At 39.7% G+C, this 23,428-nt stretch overlaps 2 protein-coding genes across 2 annotated transcripts in view; both read right to left on the minus strand.

Moving 5' to 3' along the window:
• Positions 1–4,439, minus strand: part of CLCN1 (chloride voltage-gated channel 1) — a 60,857-nt gene extending 56,418 nt beyond the window's left edge. The window contains exon 1 of the mRNA XM_077781265.2: positions 2–4,439. Within this exon, the coding sequence (XP_077637391.2) occupies positions 2–52 (51 nt within the window). The 5' untranslated portion in view covers positions 53–4,439. The remainder of the gene's footprint in view (position 1) is intronic.
• A 143-nt stretch (positions 4,440–4,582) lies between these two features.
• On the minus strand, positions 4,583–23,400 carry CASP2 (caspase 2). The gene is made up of 10 exons (XM_021549000.4): positions 23,159–23,400; positions 17,200–17,367; positions 15,650–15,725; positions 14,189–14,283; positions 12,644–12,820; positions 11,401–11,529; positions 10,891–10,981; positions 7,236–7,385; positions 7,040–7,149; positions 4,583–6,468 (listed from the first exon to the last, which is right to left on the minus strand). The coding sequence occupies exons 1-10, from the start codon at positions 23,306–23,308 to the stop codon at positions 6,334–6,336; spliced, it is 1,281 nt and encodes a 426-aa protein (XP_021404675.2). The 5' UTR covers positions 23,309–23,400; the 3' UTR covers positions 4,583–6,333.
• Between the last annotated feature and the right edge of the window lie 28 nt (positions 23,401–23,428).

The following is a 23,428-nucleotide window of genomic DNA, read 5'->3' on the forward strand; positions in this document are numbered from 1 at the left end:
CCAGACTCTCTTGGTATCGGAACGCTTTCGTTGGAGAGGCATCCCCAGTCATATCCCCAGAGACAGCGTCCTGTGGAGCAGGGCTTGGTCAGGGCAGTGTCTTCCCTTCTGCCCTCCCCAGCAAAATCATGGAGTGAAACAGGCACAAGGCTTCAGCTGAAGTCCCTCAGAGCACCCTGAGAGAGAAGGTTACTGGTGAGGGAAAGACACAGAGGGAGAGTGTAACCAGAGACTCCCTGCCCCCTCCTGTTCTGTCTGCTTCCCTGCTTTAATCTCTCTCTGCTGTCCTGGCAATGGGACAGCTCAGTAAATTAACAGGAGGTAACGTTTCCTCCTCCTCTCTCAGGCAGTGTCATTCTTCACTTCATTTGGAAAGGGTGGGGAATCACAGAAAGAACAGGTACCCATGGCAGAGAGAGAGTAAGGAAGAAAAGGATGGAAATGAAAAATTACCAGAATTAGAGACATGAGAACCATCCTGCAACTTTGAAGAGGATTATTTCCACAACCTGTTTCAGGGACAATTTTGTGAAGTGTCAGCATCTGAGAGAAGAAATTCTCTAGCAGGCCTTGGAAGATGATTCCTCATATGAATTATCACTATGCTGTCCTCACATTTAACATATTTTCTTCAAGCATAGCCATTACTGCTGGTTACCTCACCACAAATAAACAGCCCTCCTTGCAGTCTTCATACCTTCATCAACCTTCATCCACTGGCATAGCTAACACTCAGTATCTTTTATATCCAGAATCACAGAATGGCAGAGGTTGGAAGGGAGCTCTGGAAGTCATCTGGCCCAATTTCCCTGCTCAATCAGGGCCTTCTAGAGCCAGTTGCTCAGGACAATATTCAGATGCCTTTTGAGTATCTCCAAACATGGGGACTCTGCAGCCTCTGGGCAACTTCCTCCAGTTCTCAGGCACCGTCATGGCAAAAAAGTGTTTCCTGATGTTCAGATGAAGCTTCATAGGTTTCAGTTTATGCCTTAACCAAATTTCTTACACATAAAACCAATTAAAGCTGCTCAACAGCATAGTCAGGAAGGGTTTGTGGGCTGTTGAGGAACCTGGAACATCTTGTAGGGGTGCAAAGTAGAGAGGTCCTGCTCCCTGCCCTCCTGTGCGTCCTGGGCCTTTGTCACAAGAAAAGCAAGGAGGGACTAATAGTGCAGAAAAGACAAAATCAGGGTGCTGCTGTGAGTTACTGCCTTGAGAAACAGAGCACTGAGCAGCTGTGGCAACAGCTATGTCCTCAGCTGAGTCACAGCTACTGTCTGCTGTACCCTGAGGCAGCAGCAAGCACAGAAGTTTGTGGGGAATGAAGCAGATAATATAGGCCACAGTTCTTCTCACAGAAAACTGCTGGGTTTTTTTTTTTTCCCTATCAGCTGATCTCTGTAAAGCTTTTCATTGAGGGAAAAAATTCTGTATCTATGAAAGCAGTTACTTAGCGCAGCATCATCACTTCCTAAGCTGGTTTTCCCACTAAATAAAAATGAGTTCTGTAAGAGCATGTGAAAGGTGAAAGTGTTGCCTTTATTAAGGTTATCCAGCCAGGAAGCTTTTCAATGCAGAAGATGGGAAGCTAGAAATAAAACCACCCAGAACTCAGGGACAATGGGGAGCAGAGATCATGCAAAAGACCAAATGTCTACAGTCACTATTTGACAGGCCATTAAGAAGGTACATTCACACCTTTGGAGAGGGCTAGCTTGGAGTTTGAAACTGTTGCAAAGGAGGAAACAAGGCACATAAGGATTTGAACTAGGTCTGTGGAACTATGCAAAACTTGTTAAGGAAGATGGCTGGGAAGGAATAATGAGGGGAATAGATGGAAAAGGACAGCCTTAATGAAAACCAAGTCTGGTCAGTGTCTGTCCTATATTCATATTAAATGCTTTCTTAAGTATCTGTCCATGAAATCTCATTATCCCACATACATGAGTGCTGCAAGTTTGAGGTGCCCACAGCTGGTGAGACGGGCATGAGTGAATCTGGCCCAGCAACTGCAGTCAGATTGGGATGCAGACTGGGGACAGGAGATGCAGCGAGTGTAGACTCAGCAACAGGAGCTGGAGCAGCCACAGCTCTCTGGACCAACTAAATAAGCATCTGGCATGCTGCAGTTCAGACCTGTGTGAGGGGACTTGGCGCTAAGAACTGGTCACACCAGGGGTGTTGGCATCCAGGTCTTAAAAACAGGAGTGGAGCAGTGTCCACTCCAGCCTCTAGGATGGGACCAGCAAATGTCCTGGGTCAGCTGTTAACACATGGAGCCCAGGGTTGCTGGACTGGGCAGGACGAATAACCAAGCCAGACTTACAAGAGGCAGTGGCAGTTTATAAAATTCCTTGAGTGTTTATTTCTGTGTAAATCCATTTAGAAAGCTTAAGCCTATGCTCAGTGTGATGTAACCTTTCTTTCTCATCCCTTTACAAGTGATCGAATACCAACAGCTAGTAAGTTTGTGTTTTTCTTTACCACCTGCACCTAACAAATCTAAATCCAAATCCAAGTATTTTATCAATGCAGTGTGAACTTTACCTTTGTCAGAACATGGTTTCTATGGCAGGTGTTGCTGTTGCTCCTTTTTTTTTGCAGCTGCAAATAAACATTTTTAGGAGTGCCAAAGGAAAATTAAAATTTAAAAAAAAAAAAACCTGCCTAAACCACAGCAGTTCCAGCTACTTTTCTAAGTCAGAGAAATCTGAGTGCAACACTGAGCTCTTTGAAATATGCAGTAAATTACACAGATGTCATCTTAAGAATTTGTGCATGCAGGCAAAACGGTCTGTGCAAAAATACAGTCTGAAGACTAAGTTATACATAGCAGTTCCCATAAACAAATAACAAATGCAGATGAATGGAAACAAAAGAATATCAAACTTCGACAGAAAAGAATTCTATGAGAAGCAGCAAAATCAGCAACAGCAGGCCAAATGGCACTGAGTAGGACATAGCTCTCATTCCTAGTGAAACAGACTCACCAAAGCTGCTGATCCTGTGACAGCAGTTGATTGTAACTTCTCTGGAGATTTCCATTTCATTCCCTTCCTTTTAAAGAAACTGTTCTCTCTATGCATACGCTGCTGACATAATCGATTACATAACAGTATCTTCTTGCATTTCCTTCTCCTAACTTAATAATTTACTGTTGTGATATAGTGAAGAATTCTCATACCCTGAGGGGCGAGAAGAAATTATACAAGACAGGTACAGTCCATGTCAGGAGCCTCAGCCTGGCATAAATTTTGTAAGATGTATTATAGATTGCTTAGCCAAACCTTTCGATGTTTTGGAATCATATGCTTTCTTTCAATACCATTCTGTACATTCTTATTTTTAAGGGGATCAATGACTATTTGTACAAAATTAAATCATTTGACTATCTATTACTAATCACAGATAGGGGAATAAAACCAGTTCAGAATTAAAATTGTATTTATTAACTGAATTTTTCTGTTAATAAATGTGATTCCCATGCAAATCAAGATTTTTAGGATACATTGTCTACATTGGGTTCACTGTTTTCATTCCCCATCTCAAAGAAAACCCTCAACCTTATTCTTCTGGTTTCCAGACAAAATGTGAACCTGTTAACATTGCCCTGCTACCCCAGCTATAAAAAGTAATTCTTTAAACTATGCTAGTAGCTCTAAACTTACCTATGAAAATGCAAACATCTTGTTTACTTCATCTTCTGGCTTACTAGAATCACTTTCTGCACAGGTAGATGTTGGCAATTCCAGCTCTAATGTCAGTACTAGATGTCCTGTAACAGAATCCCGTATTTTTAATAAACCAATGTACTCTTTCACTATAGAGATCACGAAGACAGGAAACAACTCTTCAAGGTGTCATGGATAAAACAGGGTAAATAGGAACCTATAGTGAATCTGGAGGCTGGGGATTATTTTTAGAGCTTACAAGAACAGAGTTTCTACCTTCCTATTTCACACTACTTGATTTTCTCCCAGGTGCATTACTTTGACCTTAGCTTCTCTGCCCAGCAGTAAGATCATGATTCTTCTGTGAAGGTAGAACAGAAAGTTCTGTGTTGGACAGCTGCTCCCAGTTACAAGTCTTGCAGTTTATGCATCGAACCTCTCAGCATTCCCTGGCATCCCTTCACATGCAGCTCTCTGATCCCCTGGACCTTCCTCCACTTCCAGAATCTCTCTGACTGATGGTATCTTCACTTTCTTTTCAGTCTCTTCCTCTGGGACTCCTTTTTTCCAGGAACCTTTCATTCTGACACCAACTTTTCCTTCAAAAACACCAAGCCAAAATTTTTCCCAACATCAGTATTTTATCTGCTGAAGCACAGCATCAGCCTCCTACTTGATGGTTCAGCCTCATCTCTCTTTATTAATGTAACAATCTTTGTTTGGCCCAAGCACTACCAAAATTTACAAGCAGCTCATAGTGGTTGCAGCTGTAAGTAGCAGGCTTCTGCCTGAGAGTTCAAAACCCCCTCTGGGATGTGGTATCTCAAGAAATGACACAAAATTCTCTTAATGTATAACCTCAATTTCTGCAGAGGTCTAATTCTCCAAATGGAAGACACTGCACAGATTAATCAAACAAAAATCCTTTATTTTGACACCTCAAGGCAGTAAAATACAAGTGTATAAAAAGATATATAAAAGTGGCAGTGATAATGCAACTTGATGCAATCCTACAGAAATTTAGTCCATCAGAATGGACTGCTTCATCAATAAACCTATCTGTAAAATATTGCACCATTTTGTAGAGGGAGCACTCAGGAAGACAGTGTTCATACTCCAGTAGGTACATGAGCCCCCAAACTGGTATATTAGACCTCAGAGTAAGGCACCAATTGGCAACTATGATTCTTGTTCTGTACATCACATTGCGTGTAGGACAAATGCAAAATACACATTAATGCTGCACCTTTGTCAGCTGGAGGAAACACAGCTTTCATTTACTAGGCAGAATAATAAAAAGAGCACATGCCTAGTTTTCTAGCCTCCCTCCATATACCTTTGTGCTTCCCATTCATAATCCTATCCTGAAAAATATATTTTAAAAGCCATACTTACATTAAAAAAAAAGCCAGGAACTATGCCAACTTAGTGCTACAAAATGGAGAGACTGAAGTGAGCCACCTGTAGTCCATACGTAATCCAGTATCTCAGGATTTAGGCTCTACCACAAAAAGAGAACAATGCCCATCTCCCACATCACATCAAGTGGGAGTAACTGCAGTTGGACACAGCAAAACACAAATAACAGTATAAAGAGGCTATGGAAGAAATTTATAAAACAAGTGATAGATTATACTTTTAAATGATCATGGATTAAGAAAGAAAAATCACAGAACAGGATAATAATGTAAAATTCTTCCCTCTCATTTAAAAGGGAAAAATAATGCAGTGATAAATAATCCAAGCAACATGCTTAGACTGTAAAAAGCTGCCTTGAATATTTTCGTTAATTAAAAAGACAAAAGAACCTCTTGTACAAGGCTGTGGAGTTTCAGGGCTTCAGTTGTACAGTGCAATTTATAGACTCCTGAGAAGTTGGTGGACTGAATGTCGAATGTGACAACTAAGTACTATGGCAAACAAATTCCTCAAAAGGAATACTTCATGCAGTTGCTCACTCTTGGGACTAAGGGGAGTTAATCTAGAATTTCTAGATTCAAAACTATTTCTGGGACATTTTATGCAGGCATATTTGTCCAAGTCTCTACATGTTTTGCTGATAGGGATACCTTGTATTTCTCTTGATAACTTGGCTATAGAAGGAATGTAGAAAAATAGACTTTTACGTGATCAAAATGGAAAGTGTTGAGTACTGAGAACAATAACCTTCCATTTTAGAGAGGGGAAAAGATTCTCCTTCATAAGGAGCCCTTTTCTAATGTGCACAGGAATCAACTGTCCTGTAAGAATAACCATGCAGAAAGTACTTAAAATTGTTGAAGTACAAGCATAAGTAGCATCTTTTGACTGATTTTCATTTCAGAAAGGCTTAGTAGTCCATTTCCATTTTCACATTCACTTTGTTCACAAATGTCCTTACGTCTCCTTCCAATGGATGTTCCCACTTCTTTCCAGTTCCAATGCTGATCCTCTTTCCATCACTTTCTATACATGCAGAGCCAATCGGGATATTAGAATTTTAAACCCTGAACTGAGTCAAATTACAAGGAGAGTTGCCAGTTTATTTTAGAAAAGCCCATAAAGAATTAGACTGGCACTCCTTGCTTGCACATCTGATGGCACAGCTCATAAGAGTGAAAACAGATATCCACAGTCAAAGTTCAGCTTTGGCAGTATCTCTCTTCAAACAGAGCTGGCAAGGTTATTTTCCTGGTAGATAGCCAGGAAACAGGTAAAGATCCCGACAGAGCGTGCTACAATATTCCGACATTTCCTTGCAGCGGTGATATTCGGTGCCTGGGGCATAACCTTCTCGTTGCTTGATTTGCCTATTCACCTAGATGTGAGAGTAAAAAAATTAAAGTGACTAGAAGGATTAAAAAGATAGAAGGAAGAAAAATGTAATTTCTTTCTGTACTTGCAGATATTTCTGTTTAATGCATTAAGTAGTCTCCTAATTATAAGAAGGATAAAGAACTATGGTACAGTTCCACAGCAGCTCAAATTGCTGCGGTTACACTTCTTTTTTCACTACCTCTTCCTCCACTTTCTCAAACTTTACCTTCTTTTGCAGCTGTGTTGTGTGCATGTTAAGGGAATGAATTCATCTGAGAAAAAGCTATTTCTATAGAAGAAAAGTAATTCTTGGCAAGCAATATGAACTCTACTTGCAAGTTCACCATGCGACCACACCAATGAAACAGAAGGAGTCAAAGAAAGAGCATCTTTACTTGGCTAAACTGCTGTGTAACTGTATATAAATAAGTAAGAACGAAAACAGAATTATAATTTTGCTACAAACAAGGTAAGAATAAGTGCTTTAATAGTACTAGATGAGTCCTAGCATTCTGAAGCAATGGAAGGCCCTTCAAAAACCAGGTAGGAGTGGGAGAGTAAATGCCCTTTACCTTCACCAGCATGTCAGCCACGTGGGTGTGTTGGGAGTCCTCTGCAAACACCGAGGTGAGAGCCTCGACGTACCAGGATCCACGCTTGGTGTTCCTCATGGCCGCAGTGCCTGGCGACAGAATGTCCACCATGAAGACTTTTGGGGAACACAGACACATGAAACTTCCTTATGCCCAAACAATTAGGGGCTGGTACCTTTCAGACAAGCGTATCCACAGATCATATCTGAGCACGTGGGCAGCCGCAGCTTCAGACTTTCTTCCTTGTTCGCATCACTTTCCTCGCAGCCTGGAGAATCTGACCGTCCTTTGCCATCTCTTTGATCCACTCCCCGGTCCAACTCATCTGTGGTGGCAAGAAACGAGGGAGAAAGGGAGAAGAAATTATCCTGAACTACTGGATGTAGCTTCCCTGTACTTACTTAGTTTTGTGGTCAGTAGTGCCACAATTACTGTCAAGCAGAAAGTTTTTGCATTAATTTTAGGCTTTCTCAGCTATTCTAAATTCAGCTGAAAGTTCTTCTGCACAAACTAATGCAGGCACCAAACTGCTGCACCTGCTTAACCTAACCTGATGTGGTCTGCCTGCTGATTTCTGCTCCCACCACTTCCTGCACAGATCATGGGATAACCATGAAAGCAGGAAGTTTCTGTTAGCTCTCCACCATTCATGGAAGTATTTGATGCCTACCTATTAAATTTTTATTTTCCACTCATACCTACCTTGAAAATATCCAAAAATGTCTAGTGCCCTTTACAATGCTAACTGTCTATTTACTGGAGAACTCAAACAAGAGCTGTAATTTTGGTTGCTAAGATCTACACTCAGGACAGGTAGAAAACCTGGACCAAGTATCTCACCTAGTTCTAAAACCTGATTACAATACTGCTTTTTTCAATTAAAAGCATAAATTGTGCAGCAGAAAAACACAAAATAATTGGAACCCGAACAGGAGAGAGACTTCCAGTCCATGGAGATTAGTTTAAAACCTGGAGAGCATTGAATGCCCTTTCCAGGATTCATTAGTATGTATTATGCAAGTGTAGATATTCTCAATTGGTTTTCTGCATGATGCAGAGTTTCCATTATAATCTCAACTAATGGCTTAGTGGTGGTAACTTTGATAGTCCAGCTGTGTTGCAAGAAAATGAAAATAACATTTGAAAGATTTTTCCATATATTTTTGCCTTTTTGTTTTCTTTTGTTCTAAGATGAGAATCTATTATTCTTTCTTCCTAACAGCAGAATCAGAGTCTAGAGTTACGAGGCCTAAGTGTCCACTGCAGAGGCCTTCCTACTAAAATGTTTCTCAATTTTTATTGAATAGCTCATGCCTAAATAATACATTTGGGTTTCTAACCCTTCAACAGGCAGTGGCACAGGTGGCATCTCATAATTATGCTCAGAAAGTGGTCAGCTCGTAAGTCAGAAACATTGTTCTTTTCCTCTAAAAAGAAAACAGTAGTGGGAGGGGTGTGATTGTCTGAAACAAGCTAGAATGAAAGTCTCCATAACTCAGAATTTCATAATGGCTTCCATTAAGTTCCTTTCTCATCTCTTTAGGGTAGCAATGCAATTTTTTTTTTTTTTCATTTTTAACCACACTTTTTAAATGTGTTTTATCACACTTCTCCAAATCCTTCCGGTTCTCTGTCTTTTTAAAAATTTAGTGTACTGTTCACAGTGCATTTTATTTCAGAAGACTCAGGTAATTTTACTGTCAAACTCTATTATTCACACTGTCATCACCCCATTATGTATAAAATCAAAATTTTTTTGATTAAAGCTTCAGAATTACAAATCTTTCTTGTGCATATCTTCAAACACCACTCCAATCAACTTAACTAAAATGTGTAAAGCACTAACCCTTTGCATACTTAGCCTCTAATTTATAGAACCACTGCCAGAGATTCATCTAGTCTGTTTAAATTGTATTGAAGCTTCCAGACAGCTGTTCTGCCAATTAATTTAAATAACTGCTAACTACCCAGTTGTTAGCATAATTTTTCACTCTTTTGAATTGACTACATTAAACACAGATTCGAAGCAACTTCAAAGTTTCATTTTATGCCACACTTAAACTCTTCCCATTGTTTTCTGTTGCCACTGGTTTTTGATCCATGACTGTAGGTGGAGGACTTTAACTTCTTTAGTGGACTCCCGCCAAAAACTCATTGGGAATTAGGACTGTACCAACATTTCCTTATCTAATTTAAAAAATGTGTCATTAATAGAAGATAGAGCAGGCCTACAATGTAAGGTTAGAGAAGAAGAGTAACTTAGTATTTCTCATCTTGTTACAACTAGTTCCAGCTAACTTGCATGGCACACATAGATTGACTACTATTTCAAAGTTGACAATGTTATTTATACAGTCCTTTTAATGCTGTCTAAAGGATGCACATTTCTGTGGACAGTTCCAATTACTCTGTAACTGGCTTTTCCCTCCAACTATTAATCAAGGTTTAAAACAAGTTAGACAAAGCAGGGGTTTGCCTTCTTTACTGTTTTTTTATTAAATTGAATTTTTCCTTCCATTTTTTTAGGTATCTTAATCCTTTGTCTATCACAATATCCTAGATCTAAAGCATTGTGCATAGCAAGCTTTACCACTCTTCCTTAATGGCAACTTTTTTGGCAATACAAAGGCCAAACTTGATTTGTTAGTCTTAACAGACTCCTTATGGTAACATTACAGCCAAATAAACATAATTACCTAATGAGATCAGCTGAAAATTCTGGCTTATTACACTTATTTCCACTCTGAGTCTGCACATTCACATTTGTTCAAGAGTATCTAAATGGTCATTCACATAAGGAAAATAATCAGATTCAATTAATATTGTAAACATGCATGTTAAAATACTCCCAAATGCTTAAAAGGATTAAGTATTTCTGATCACTGAAATAGTTTTGGCTTTTCCCTCCATTGGTATTAAACAAGAGTAGAGACTAGAGGACAAAATTTAAAGCTTGCTAAAAATGAGAAAGAAGGGAGACAACTGTGAGGAACAAGGGAAAAGCAGGGGGGAAAGCATACACACTAGGAAAACTTCTCTATCACAATGGAAAAGAAGAAACTGTAAGACAGAGTTTCACTTTGGAATATCTGCAATTTTACAGAGTCCAAACACTAGAGGGAAAAATTTGGTCATTAGCAGATCTGAAAGGTAGTTACAGATGTGTTTGTTTAGTTAAAAAAGGAAGGAAAAGGAATAGCAGCATTAAAAAAAGGTACACAAAGCATAGAAGAAGAACAAGCCTATAAGAATCATGAAAAGAGTTCTGAACAACAGCATGAAAGAATTCAACAGCAGTATGTCAAAAAGGATGCAAGGAAAGGTCATTTGAGGCTGAAAGCAGGCTAAGTTAAAGGAAGAAGACAAAACCCTAAAAATAATTGGAAGCAGCTCTGACAGCTCAAGAAACCACCACAAGAGACACAACACATTGAGGATCCAGAGAAAGACAGGACCTCAGCAAGACTCCAGCGCTAGTGTACTGCTCCATGCTGTGCTGCTATTTGTGCATCATGTGCCCCACTCCCCCTACTGCAGGCACAGCACGAGGAAGCCTCGGGGTATGAGTGGGACATGACAGAGCTTTATGTCACTAAGGTGCTCTGGGGTCTGCAAGTCAATGCACACACCTCATGCAGAGCTAAAGACACTTACAGAGCAACAGATGCAGTGGCAGCAGCAGGGCAGAGGGAGGTGAATATGGGTCCCACTTACACCTGAGAGAAGCAAAGAGGAAAGTTGACAGCAAGTTGAATGTGAGGGTGTGCATGTGTGCAAAATGAGCCTTAATGGCATGCCAAGTACATGGCTTTCAGTGTTTGGGCACTCACCTCCCCGACAGGCCTGAATAAAGAACATTTTTGGCTTATTCTGGAGATTTGGGCAGTTTGCATTATCAAAGAGCCGGAAAGTCTCCTGCAACTGAGAGAAGAAAGAGAGGAAATTTCTTCACTGTAGTCTTCTGTAAGCCAAACCCAGTCTCACCTTGTTTCCCTGTCTTTTGCTTATGACCTCACCAGTCTTGGTAATCCTCTCCTTTATCTGCAGACTCAGTGTGTGACAAACACATCCCTTCTCCACCCTCTCCCCAGGTTCATACTTGCTTGAGTTCATGAACTCTACCTGGTATTTATACAGAGAGATAATTTCTCCTACTTGCCATTTTTCATTTTCCAGACCTCTCACAGACAGCCCCCTGCCCTTTTCTTCCCTCCAGCCCTTACTTTTCTTCTATTTTAAAATATGTGAATCCTCAGTCTTTTTTTTTTTTTTCCCCTTTTTGAACATGGTTACTTTCCTAGAGATAACCTACAACAAGAGACTAGGACTCAGGGACATACCTCTAGTAGTTTGCCATCACTGCCATAAACCCCACCCTCCACACCATGGGAAAGCAGAGCTATAATGCAGGAATCCACATCTCGATGATCTTGCAGCTTGGAGAATCTCTCCAATGCATTCTGCATCTCCTAGAATAGGGGGAAAAAAAAAAGTTCAAAGCTTTCCAGACTTTCATAGGGAAAGTGAATCAATTTTCTGGGAAGAACACAAATGGCCCTCTGGTTACAAAGCAAACCCCCACACACATCAAATTTACATGAAGAAGATGTGTTCTATTAAAAAAAAAAAGGCAAAATATTATTGATCTTTTATGCAATGTTCAGTCCTAAATATAACACTGTGAAGCAGGAATCACTTGGGCCAACAGAGGAAACCAAGTGATATTTTGCAGAGTGATATTTTACAAGTGATATTTTACACTGACACTGGAATCTGGCTGGGATGTTGGAGCAACTTAACAGACACATACTCTGGGACTTCAGGGATTCAGACACTAGTGTTCAAGTCAAAATTTAAACTGGAAAACTTCAGGAACTCTGACAACAAGGCAGATGCAAATACCTTCCATCAATGTTGCAAAAGCTGTTCTTGAATAAAAAAACACTCTTTAACAGGTCCTGTATCACTAGAATTCATAGGGATTTAAAAGGACTAAGATCAAATTATGCTGGAGACTAAGGAGAATGCCTTAAGATAGTCATGGAATACAACCAATTTTCCTAAGTGAAGCACATACACATTTTTAGTGAAGACTGAAAGAGTGGAACTGAACTGCACGGATAGACTGATAAATGGGATGCAAACTGACTTCATCAGTGAAAGGACATGAAAACATCATACCATGAAAGACTACATCAAATATTTGCAAAGTTTAACTTTTAGGAGAGTAGAACACTTGGAAAGTCTATCTAGAGTAAACAGCAGACTTCATTCATTTGTGCTTTTAACACACATGCCAGGTGTGGTCTCAAAAGTCTTCCCCCTTGCACTATGGTCAGACCAGAGTAGTAGTCTTCTTGTAGTCCTTTGCCATACTACTATTCACTAGAAGAGCTCAGCCTTCCAAGCTTTCTCATGTTGATCACTATGAGAACAGACATCATTGTGTTTAGCCTCATTTTCTATTCTTAAGTGATAATTTGTATCTTCAAAGCTCAGCTACGTACCAAAGGGAACCTCTTGAGACAATTAAGAAACAAACTCATCCACACCAGCTGTGAAGGACTGGGATCACCCCCTTACCTGTGCAGTTTGATCACAAAAAACAGTGACTTGATACCCAAGATGCCTGAAAAGCATCTCCAGGGAAGCACAGTCCACGTCTCCCCCTGCGCGATATTCCAGGTCCTTCTCGCTGCTGAAACGGACGTTGCTGAGGATCAGTGCTAAGCCTCGGGGCTCTGATGTCAGCTTGTATGCCTGAAAGGAAGATTAAAAATGGGTAAATTTAGACTACACAAGGAAATAATGATGTGTTAGAATAGAACAGCCATCATTCCACACCAACTTGATACGCCTGTGCTTGCCAGCCTCCACAACTGACAATGCTACATTACTATTATTAATAAGTTAGACTGCCTTGCCTTATTCCTAATTTTAAAAGAAACACAACTTATCCATTTCAAACTGTGAATTAGATATTGTTAACTTTTTCCCCTTTCCTTACCCCAGCAGGGCCCCATATATTTGTGTCACTCCCATCAAAGGACAACACCACGCAAAATTTAGCTAACGTTTCTTAATTGCTGTTGGGAGCGAAGATGTAAAATAGCAATGAGTGTCATTGTAACAGCAAGGGACTGTCAGCCATTGATCTTCAAAATTATGCAACTGGCAAAAGATCTAATTTAAGAGGGGTGCCTTCAGATTAAGTTCCCTCTCTGTCTTTGCCACTTTAACAACAACAAATCAATAGTAATTCACTTACTATTACTCCTGTAAATTAGAAGTAAAATTTAATACTAAAGGAGAATATCAAATAAGGAGTATCCAGGCACAGATGTAAAAGGAGCTTAGTCAAGCTCACACTGGCACTGCTTATTAATCAAGTCACCCCCACAGACAGTTCCAAAAACCCCCAAAACAATAACCCCTCAAAACCAACACACAAACAAAACCTCCGTTTCATTATATTATAGAGCTTCTGACATTGTATAACCCTAATGAAGTGTTTATCTCACAACACAAAGTAATTTTTACTTAAGCCCACTCCACCACAATCTGTTTACAGACAGAATCAACAAAAAGTAATTAGTCTTCATATATAACTCCAAACACTGCAGCAGAAGATTAGAAATTCAAATTGTTCTACCCACAGGTAGAATTCTAACACATAATCCTGATCTGGTTCTTAAGCCTCAGGATTCTACTGGGTACAGCTGACAATTAAAACAGGCAATTTACTAGTTGAAAACACTGTTCTACTATCTTAAAGTAATTTACAGGGTTTGTCATCTTAAAGAAAATGAGGACACAGAAAAATAAACTTGAGGCAATAACACATGACAGCTCACAGAGAGCAATAGTACAGAAGTCATTCCACCATGCTCTTCATGATCAAAAAACAGAGGCAGATTTGTTTAGAGTTACAGAACTTCTCGGGATTTCTTGACACTTGTAAATGAGAACCACATCAAATGGAGCACGACTGGTAACACCTTTCAGTTACACCAAGAGCACAACCTTGATCTGCATCCCAGTGAAACACTTCAACTCAATCCTAAGTGGCATATATTCAGCTGATAGATCCAAACATCTCACATCTTCAGACTTTCTCTGCCAACTTACCAAGTGCTGATGATTGTGATAAAATTCAGGAGTGCAATACTTCACTGGAGGAATTGAGGGACCATCTCTGTTATCCAAGGAATGTTCTATTGGTTCTGTGCAAAAATAAATATATCAATAAAAATAAAAAATTTCAGAAACAAAGCCTCTGCATTAAAGTAGTAACTTGCCAATTCTGAACTACATTCATTTATGCATATTTCATACCTCCAAAAATTTTGTTTGATCAGGGCTACTGACACAAAATGAAACACAGAAGAAAAAAAAAGTACTGTAATGATATACTTGTTTTATTTATTTTAACTGACAGCTTTTATTTTTGCTTGTATGTGGGTTAGACTTATCTAAGGCCTAGTCTACAGAGTATGAAAACAGAATTCTCATCTAATTTAAGATCCTTGTTGTGCTTTCTGCTATTTTGCACAGTATGTTCTTACTTTTAGACTTTGGCTGACAAAATGTTGCTAGAAAATTTCAAACAGAATAGTTCTTTCCTTTCATAAAAGGCCTCCCATGCTGAACACATGCATAAGTGATCAAACAAGACAATTTTAACTTTCATAAAGTGCAAAGACCTTTTCTTTTTTCATCTGCCTTTGAACACTTTCCTCTGGATAACAGCAGATGAGGGGAATGATAATCAACTATTTGCCATTTGCAGACACACTCACTCCTCTGTACCGAAGAAACTGAGCTAATGACATTCACGATCTCTTCTGAAATCCTCTTTCAGCCTTTTGAGGCATGGCTCTCCTGGTTGGAGGAACATATGCTCTAAAAAAATCAAAACAACCCAACCTAAAACCCTTGCACATAAATAAAAAGTTTCCAAAAATTAGACACTTGTTCTTTAATACCAGAGAGAGCTCCTAGTAACCAGCATAAAGGTAAACCTGTGGTTAGGGAAAAAGTACTCCAGGCGTTACAAGAAACAACATAAAAACCAACAAGGAGATTCATTCCAACCAATGTTTATTAGACCAGTCCTCTGGTCTAAGTTGCAAATGCATATTAATGAAAAGCTGATTTGCTGCACTTGACAGAAGCTACAGAAAACCATGCTGGACACAGGTAACACATATAAAGCCTTAATCTTTTAAGAAGGAAATCTTGATTAAGGGATACTGCCTGAAGTCAGTATCTTATAAGAACACTAGCTCAATGAAATTCTATTACAGATCTTAAAGAAAATCTTTGCAAAGTCTAGAATTCTACTGACATATACTGTTTTAAGCAACAAAGTGTCCCATAAGAATAAATGAAACTAACAAGAAAAATGTATTGGTTATCTCTTCCCATGTGGTACAAAGCACCCTCTCTGATCATAATAGTCAGTTTACTGTCAAGTTTGCATTCCTGGATAAGCAAAGTGGTGGCAAGCTTATTTCTACAATCACATTAAGACAGTACTAAGAAATTAGCAGCAGGAGCCAACCAGGTAGCAAATCATGTGCAACTCACCAAGCCAACGGGGTCTCTTTGAATTACAGGACTCACTGGCAGGGTATGGAAGATCTGACTCATGACAGTGTTCAAGCTACAAGACATCAATAAATTCGTGAAAAAGAGTAGCACAAAATAGCTGGTTTTTTTTTTTTTTCTCTATAGTACAAAGCTAAAGCTATCATGGAAGAAAAGATACATGCATTTATATACACACCTTAAAATTACTGAAATATAATATTATGGTCCCTCCCAAAAGAAACATTGTAACAAGACAGCAGCAGTACTTTCAGTGCAAGACTCCTCCCCTTCTTTAATCATCTGCACTTCTACCCAAATCCTCAGTTTAGAATCTTTACACTGGGGTCATCTTAGCTTTCTCAGTTTTAACAAAAACCTGATTTGTCTTGTGATTCCTATATTTATGTCTGCTGTCAAGATTTCATTGTTTGTATAGTAAAGCAAAATTGAAAACAAAAAATTAAAAGGCTAGTCTGATAAATTTTACATTTTAATAAGGGAACAATTGTTCAAAAGTATTTGCTCTCTCTTCCTCTTTATAAAGTATATTTACTAAGAGTTTCTGTCCTTGCCAATGCACTAAGAATATGGAATCTTTCCAAAACTCTTCCTTTTGTAAAACACTACCTACACATAGTGAAAAGATGAAAAAAATAACAAAATAAAGAAATATTTGTTTCCTTAAGAGTCTACTCAGACAATCACTGAAAATTAAACCAAGAAAGTTCAGAGAAAAAAAATACTTTCCCTTCAATTTTTGGATTACTGATCACACATCCGTTAAGAACTTGTTGGATGCAAGAACCTCGTACAGTTCAACAAAAAGAAGTGCAAAGTCCTGTGCCTGGGGCCCCAATATATCCTGGGGGCCGCCCAGCTGGGAATCAGCTTGGCAGAAAAGGACTTGGGTATTGCCAAGCCAAAGAGGAGTCAACAATGTACTCTTGGCACAAAGGCAGCTGGTACCCTGGGCTGCACTGGGAGGAGTGATGCCAGCAGAAGAGATGAAAGGAGGCGATGCCCCACCCCCCTCAAGGGGAACTTATCAATGTGAATGGATACCCAAAAGGAGGGTGCAAAGAGGACAGAGCCAGTGGTGCCCAGTGACAGACCTAGAGGCCATGGGCACAAACTGAAACACAGGAGCCTCCCTCTGAAATATCAGGAAACACTTTTTTATTGTGAAGTGCCTGAGCACTGGAGTAGGTCGCCCCGAGAGGCTGCAGTCTCCATCCTTGCTGATACTCAGAAACTGCCTGGATGTGACCCTGGAAGCCTACTAAAGGTAACACTTGAGCAGGGAAGTTGGAAGAGTTGACTTCCAGAGGCCCTTTCCAACCTCTACCTTGTGATTCTTTATGAAAATTCTCTTCTTCCCAAATTTCTTCCTCTCTGCTTGTGCTAAGGCTACTACAAGTTTCAACTTGCAACAAAACCATCCTATCCTTTGTAAACCATTGAGTTTTCCCTATTTTATAAGTTCCGTTTGTGACCAAACCCAAGCTGAAATGCAAGCCATCCATCCTATTTTTTTAAAACTGCTGTACCCTTGCAATCCCATGGCTCAGGCTGGACATTGTCTTTAGGATCAGTGCCTCCAGATGCTGCTGTTGGGTTTCTCGCAGAGCTTCGCAGAAGGCTGAGAAGGCATTGGGGCCTCTCTTGGGCAGCAAATTGAGGAATTCCACATTTCGGTCGAAGCTCCCAGACTTGGCCTGAACCCAGAGGAAAAAAAACCAAAATCCATACTCAAGTAACACCTGACATAAGTAACTTTCAATGAATCAGAACAATTTTGGTTGGTATTTTTTTTTTGCTGTTGTTTTTTTTTTTTTTTTCAGAAAAACATTTCACCGCTATGCTTAGTTGTGCTAGAATCACTCTTATACTCTTCCTAGTTGATTTCATTCACACTCCTCTGTTCCTATTTGCTCAAGAGTATATGACAACAATACAAGCCAACAATTCATACATGACCATACACAGTAATACAGAATTTACAGAATCACTAGGTTGGAAGAGAACATCAAGTCCAACTCATGCCCTAACACCTCAATTAAACCATAACACTGGGTGTTACATCCAATCTGTTTTTAAATACATCCAGGGATGGTGACTCCATCACCTCCCTGGGCACACCATTCCAGAATTTTTAGCACTCTTTCTGTAAAAAACCTCTTCCTAATAACCAACCTATATTTCCCTTGAGACAGCTTGAGACTTTGTCCTCTTGTTCTGTCAGTTGCTGCCTGGAGAAAGAGACCAACCTCTACCTGAATACAACCACCTTTCAAGCAGTTGTAGAGTGAGAAGATCACACGTGAGTCTCCTTTTCTTCAGGCTAAACAGTCCCAGCTCCCTCAGTTGTTCCTGAATGCACCATATTTTCTCTCAAATTTTACTTCCAGTTACTGCTGGAATAGTATCTACTTCTCCTCACTGAATACACAAATTCAAAGACATGCTTCCACTATTATCCAATAGTTTATGGTCTCAAACAGAGAGTCAAATCCTCCAGCCAACATTAAATAAAATACTTACTATATGCAGTCAATTCCAGAATGGCATTTCCTATGTACAGACAAATACTTAGACCAACGAAGCAATATGTACTAGTATATGTGGAAAAGTAACCATCAAAAAATGGAACAGTGCCAAGAAGTTCTAATTGTTAGAACATTAACAAGTAACTGCCAACAAAATTTAAAATTTATACAATAATACCCTTCCCTGTGAAATCTAAACCACGTACCAAAAATCATGTACCAAAACACTGGGTATCAGAAATTAATTCTATTTATCTTGAATTAATCCTGTATTTTTTAAATTATCACTTAGATCAGAGATCTCTCCTTTTAGTGGACAATTGGGAATAGCTGATGAGTTACATATAATTAAGGCTTAACAATACAACAGTCACAGAAAAATCAGAAAAAAAAAGAAGCCTTGAGGTAAATGTGTAAATCTTCTGCTACAGAAGATATCACATCATCTAGTATAATTCATAATTATCAAGCTCAGTGTCAAAAATAGTTTGGTTTTGCCCCAACACATTGTCTGGGAGGATATTGCAAAATCTTGTTGATCAATGTTTATAAACCTATTTAGAACTTCAGACCAATATTCATTCATGACTGAATAAGAGCATTTATTTTTATCAACAGTGTTCCTTGGCTTCAGTGTTCTGTCCTTTCCCTTATATATTAAACTTCTTTCTATAAATTGGTCTTGATTTGCTACAGGAAACAAGTCACTTTCTTCCATAAATGGCCTCTTTCCCTTTACAGTGTATATACCTTTTCAGAGTACTATTGACTAGAATTGCTGATAACGATGTCTTACTTGTGTCTTCCCAGAAGTATGAAGGCACCTTTCTCCTGGCAACACTGCTCCATTAGTTGCCAAAAATAACCACCTCCATATATATGTATCTTGCTGTAAGCTCACTGAGTTTTATTGTAACTAACAAATTAAATTGAGACTTAATTTCTTAAGTAGCTAATGAATTTTTCTTCCTTCTTGCAGCTGTTTTGAGACAAGCTAAAGTCATTCATCTTTTTCACAGTCTGTGACTAAGCTATAAATGATAGTTAAAAATAGAAACTGACTTCAAGAACCAGATTGTTAGTTTTATTGAAAAGTTAAATTTCCAGAATGTTCATATTCTGCACTTTGTATGCACAGCAGTCAGCTTTTGGCAGACTTCTTCCTTAATGCTTCCTTAAACACTCAAAGGGCTGTGCTTCATGATATGACTTCATCTTCAACATCACATTTTGGTTATGCTAAATAATGTTCAGCAAACATTCAGAAATTAGTAAGATAACTTCTTTCATTTCATTTCCCAGTACATCCCTAATTTATTTCTTTCCCCTCTAGATGGGTTTGATAATTGGCATAACAGAAACTAATTGTAAATTAATTCTGAAGTCCTGTCAAAATTCCATATTAGTCTTATTATACACCTGCAGAATCCATAGAAAAAGCATATAAAATTGACAAACATTCTAATCAAATTTTTCTCACTTGTCAAAAACAGTGATCCTTTCATTACTATCTAGTATCAAGAGAGTATTTAAATTTCTGTATATATATAATCTCAGTCTTTGATTACAGTACAGAGTACTCAATTTGTTTAAAAAGCAAGAAAGCTCTTGCTACCATATGTGCAATTTTAAAAGTGCAGCCCAGAGCTCTGGAAGAATATCTGATGCTCTGACAAGAAGGCATTTATGCAAATAGATGTTGGAGCTTGCCTTAAGAACAGCTGTTTCCACTGTCCCATTTTATTTCCAAAATAATTGCCCCCGTGTTTGAAACCCCCCTCTTCTTGTTTTCACCTAGATAATTATAACATCATTTTCACTACAAAGTAAACACACTTTTTTTCTTTACACTTTATTGAAAGTATATATTGTGGAAAAAAACTCCCATGATTTAATATCTTTCTGAATGACCTAATTTAAATTCAATGCTGTCAGATCCTACTATCTCCCCACATTTCAGACATCAAAGGAAGCAGCTTCTACTTACTGATTCTTCTCCAATGTTGTACACCTATAAACTCTCTACTTACTCTTCATATTCCTTATGAGCTCCTCATCCAGTTCAACCACCTTTGCCTTCAGTGGCTCTTCCTGGAACACACTCCCCCTCCCATCTTTTTCTTACTTGGGGTAAAGTTTCAGTACTGGTTTGACAACTCATACTTGGAAAAAATGTCATGGCTCATCTCCCTGAGCTCCTTGACTTATTTCACTTTCCTTAGATTACAGAAATTTACTTAAACACTCTATTTCCAGAATTTTCTATTTCCAGAAAATTTTCCATTTTCTTCTTTTGTTTACCTTAAATTAAGCCAACAGGACCAGTGTAACCGTTGTGTTTTTAAGAAAAGATGATTAAAACATAACTATGTATCCAGATCTTTATTTTCTGACTTATTGGGGGTGCAGGAGGATATATATAGAACCAGTCAGTTATAATATCCATATATATACAGGAGAATATATTCTCTTTCATCAGACAATGGCATTTGGCTCCTCCTGTTTCCATTAAAGTACCTGGCAATCATCATCACAATACATTTTCAATAACAGGCTACTTAACAGCACTCCTAAGACCTGTCCTCACATTAGCCAGAGACAGGAAGAATATTAAAAATTTACAGACCTACCACAGGAAGATCAAAAGGTAAGACAGTGTTTTCCATTCAAGTGATTTTTTTTTAAAACACATTTTACTTTTTCTCCATACCACTGTCTAGGACTATTCAGTAAAAAGTCCCTTCATTTTTATCCTTCCAGTACAATGCATAATCTGCAGATCCAGCTTTCCTTCCAACTCTGCCATATTTCTATTTTTGTTGCAATTTCCAGATCAATGCCCTGAAACAGTAGTTCAAGTCATTCTGTTCTCTTGCTCAGCCTGCTACTGCTATTTATACACATTTAAGCACTTATTAGGTGTGTTTATTGTATTAGGCATAATTTTTCCACTGAGCTATTACTCTTTACCTGACATATCCATCATAACACCTCTCTCCTTACTGATAACCCACTACTAAGTATTGTTGCATTCCCTTTTACTCAATTACATCTAGAGGGGAAGATTCCTTTAGACTTCTTCCCTTCTGTCTCAGTTTAATAATTTTCCCCTACAACAGCACCTTGCCAAAAAGAGTACTTTCTCTATCACTACCATAAGTTTGAGAGGATCTTTTTTTTGCCTTTTCTTCCCTTCTCCCGGCTTCCTATTAGGTGACAAAGTGCAGGCCATCAAAAGCCCACCCCTACTCACCATTCACACTTCAGCAATGCTGCTGCTTAACCCCTGTGGGCTGCTAAGCACCAGACACTCAATTACCTCCTCCCCAGTGGAATGGTGGGGAGCATCCAAAGAATAAAAGTGAGAAAAGCTGAGATAAAGATGGCTTAATAGGCAAAGCAAAAGCCACAGAACAAAGAAAAACAAATAATTAATCCACTACTTCCTGTTGGCGGCCAGGAGTACAGCCATTCCAAGGACAGCAGGGCTCCAGCACTCACAGTGGTGACTCAGACTCACAGAATATTCTGAGTGGGAAGGGACCCACAAGGACTACTGAGTCCAGCTCTTAAGTGAATGGCCCCTACACAGATTAAACCCAAGACCCTGGCATGATTAGTACCATGCTCTGTCACTCAGTTTCCCCTACCTTTACATGCTGACCATGACACCAAATGGAGTGGGATATCCCTTGGGTCAGTTGGGGTCAGCTGTCTCGGATGTGGCCCCTCCCAATTTCTTGTGCACCTCCAGCATTGCTGGTGGGGTGAGAAGAAAAAGCCTTGGCTCTGGATCAGCACTGCTCAACAATAACTAAAACATTAACAACACTGTTTCCAGCACAAATCCAAAACACACCCCCATACCCCTACTATGAAGAAATTAACTGCTCCAGCCCGAACCCAGAAAAATCCTTGATTCATTCTCTGGCTTGCAGTGTTTCATGGTATCTTTGTTCTCTTCCACTAGGGATGGGAGCTATTTCAGGTGAGATTGCCTGGAGCTCCCACAATCCAGCACTGATATCCTTAACAGGCCCTATGAGGCATCTAACATTATCTTTGACATTGCGTCAAAGTATGCAAAGTGATTCACATCATCTTTGACCATGACTCAAAAATTAATCAGGAAGTTATCTTTTCACTGCTATCAAAACCTTATCAGTCTCAGGTTTGCATTTTCTACACTCATGCCCAAAAAACCAGTTCATAATCCTATTTTTCAGCCTACGTTCTTTATTATGGGACCATGAACTTTGCTAGGGGACTAAAAACTCCTTCAGTTCCTTACTTGAGCCCTGGCATGCACTTGTGCACTTTCAACCACTTTCTTTCCAGCCTGCTTTCTCTGAAGACCTTTATGTTCATCCTGCACAGTGTTCTATGCATTAGCATCCCTCTGGGAGAAATCCCAAGCTATTTCCAATGACTTCTCTCCACAGTACCCACTGCACAGGGAAACTAACAACCCTACAAACAAACAGCATTTGTTATTTGACAGTGAGCCTTGAAATGCACTTCACGCAATTTACAAAAACATATAGGAAACACCTGTTCTTTATGTGGAAGGTGCCACAACAAACCGGCACGTAACATATACATTTACTTATTTTCAGAGTATTATTTTGGAAATACATATTATTCCTGCTTCTACACGTGGAAGAAATAAGATAAGCATGCAACTGCAATAAAGGACTGGAAGCTACCACCCGATCCACTAAGTGCAGCCTGCTGCAACTGCACAAGAGAACACAGGGAATCTTAGAAAAAACGCACTTTTCCTTCCTACAAAAGCACCTGACAGTTCTGCACTCTGCAACCAAACCCCTGCAGCTCCTCTGAGTGCGATCACACCGAAACGTGCAGGTAACAAGTGAGTTTTTTCCATGCCGCCACCGCAAGGAACGACACCGAGCTCAGCCAGAAACCAAGCTCACGGCGCAGGCGGCAACCCGCGTACCTGTATCATTTCCACCATCTCCGTGGTGATGATATCTTTCTCTACCATGTGCTCCACCAGCACATTCAACACCAGCTGCTTGGCCAGCATCACCCGGTTCTTCTTGAGCGCTTCCTGGTGGCACCGCTGCATGCCGCACGCCGCCAGCATCCTGGGAGGAGCGGGGGCACCGCGGGCGGGCGCCGCGGCAAGGAGCCGGCCGTGCCCCCGGCCGACCGCGCCGGCGGGACCCCGCGGGCCGCGGCCGCCGCCTGACGACGCGCGGGCGGA

Source organism: Lonchura striata, chromosome 1 (genome assembly GCF_050655825.1).
Source record: "Lonchura striata isolate lonStrDom1 chromosome 1, ASM5065582v1, whole genome shotgun sequence".
Lineage (NCBI taxonomy): Eukaryota > Metazoa > Chordata > Aves > Passeriformes > Estrildidae > Lonchura > Lonchura striata.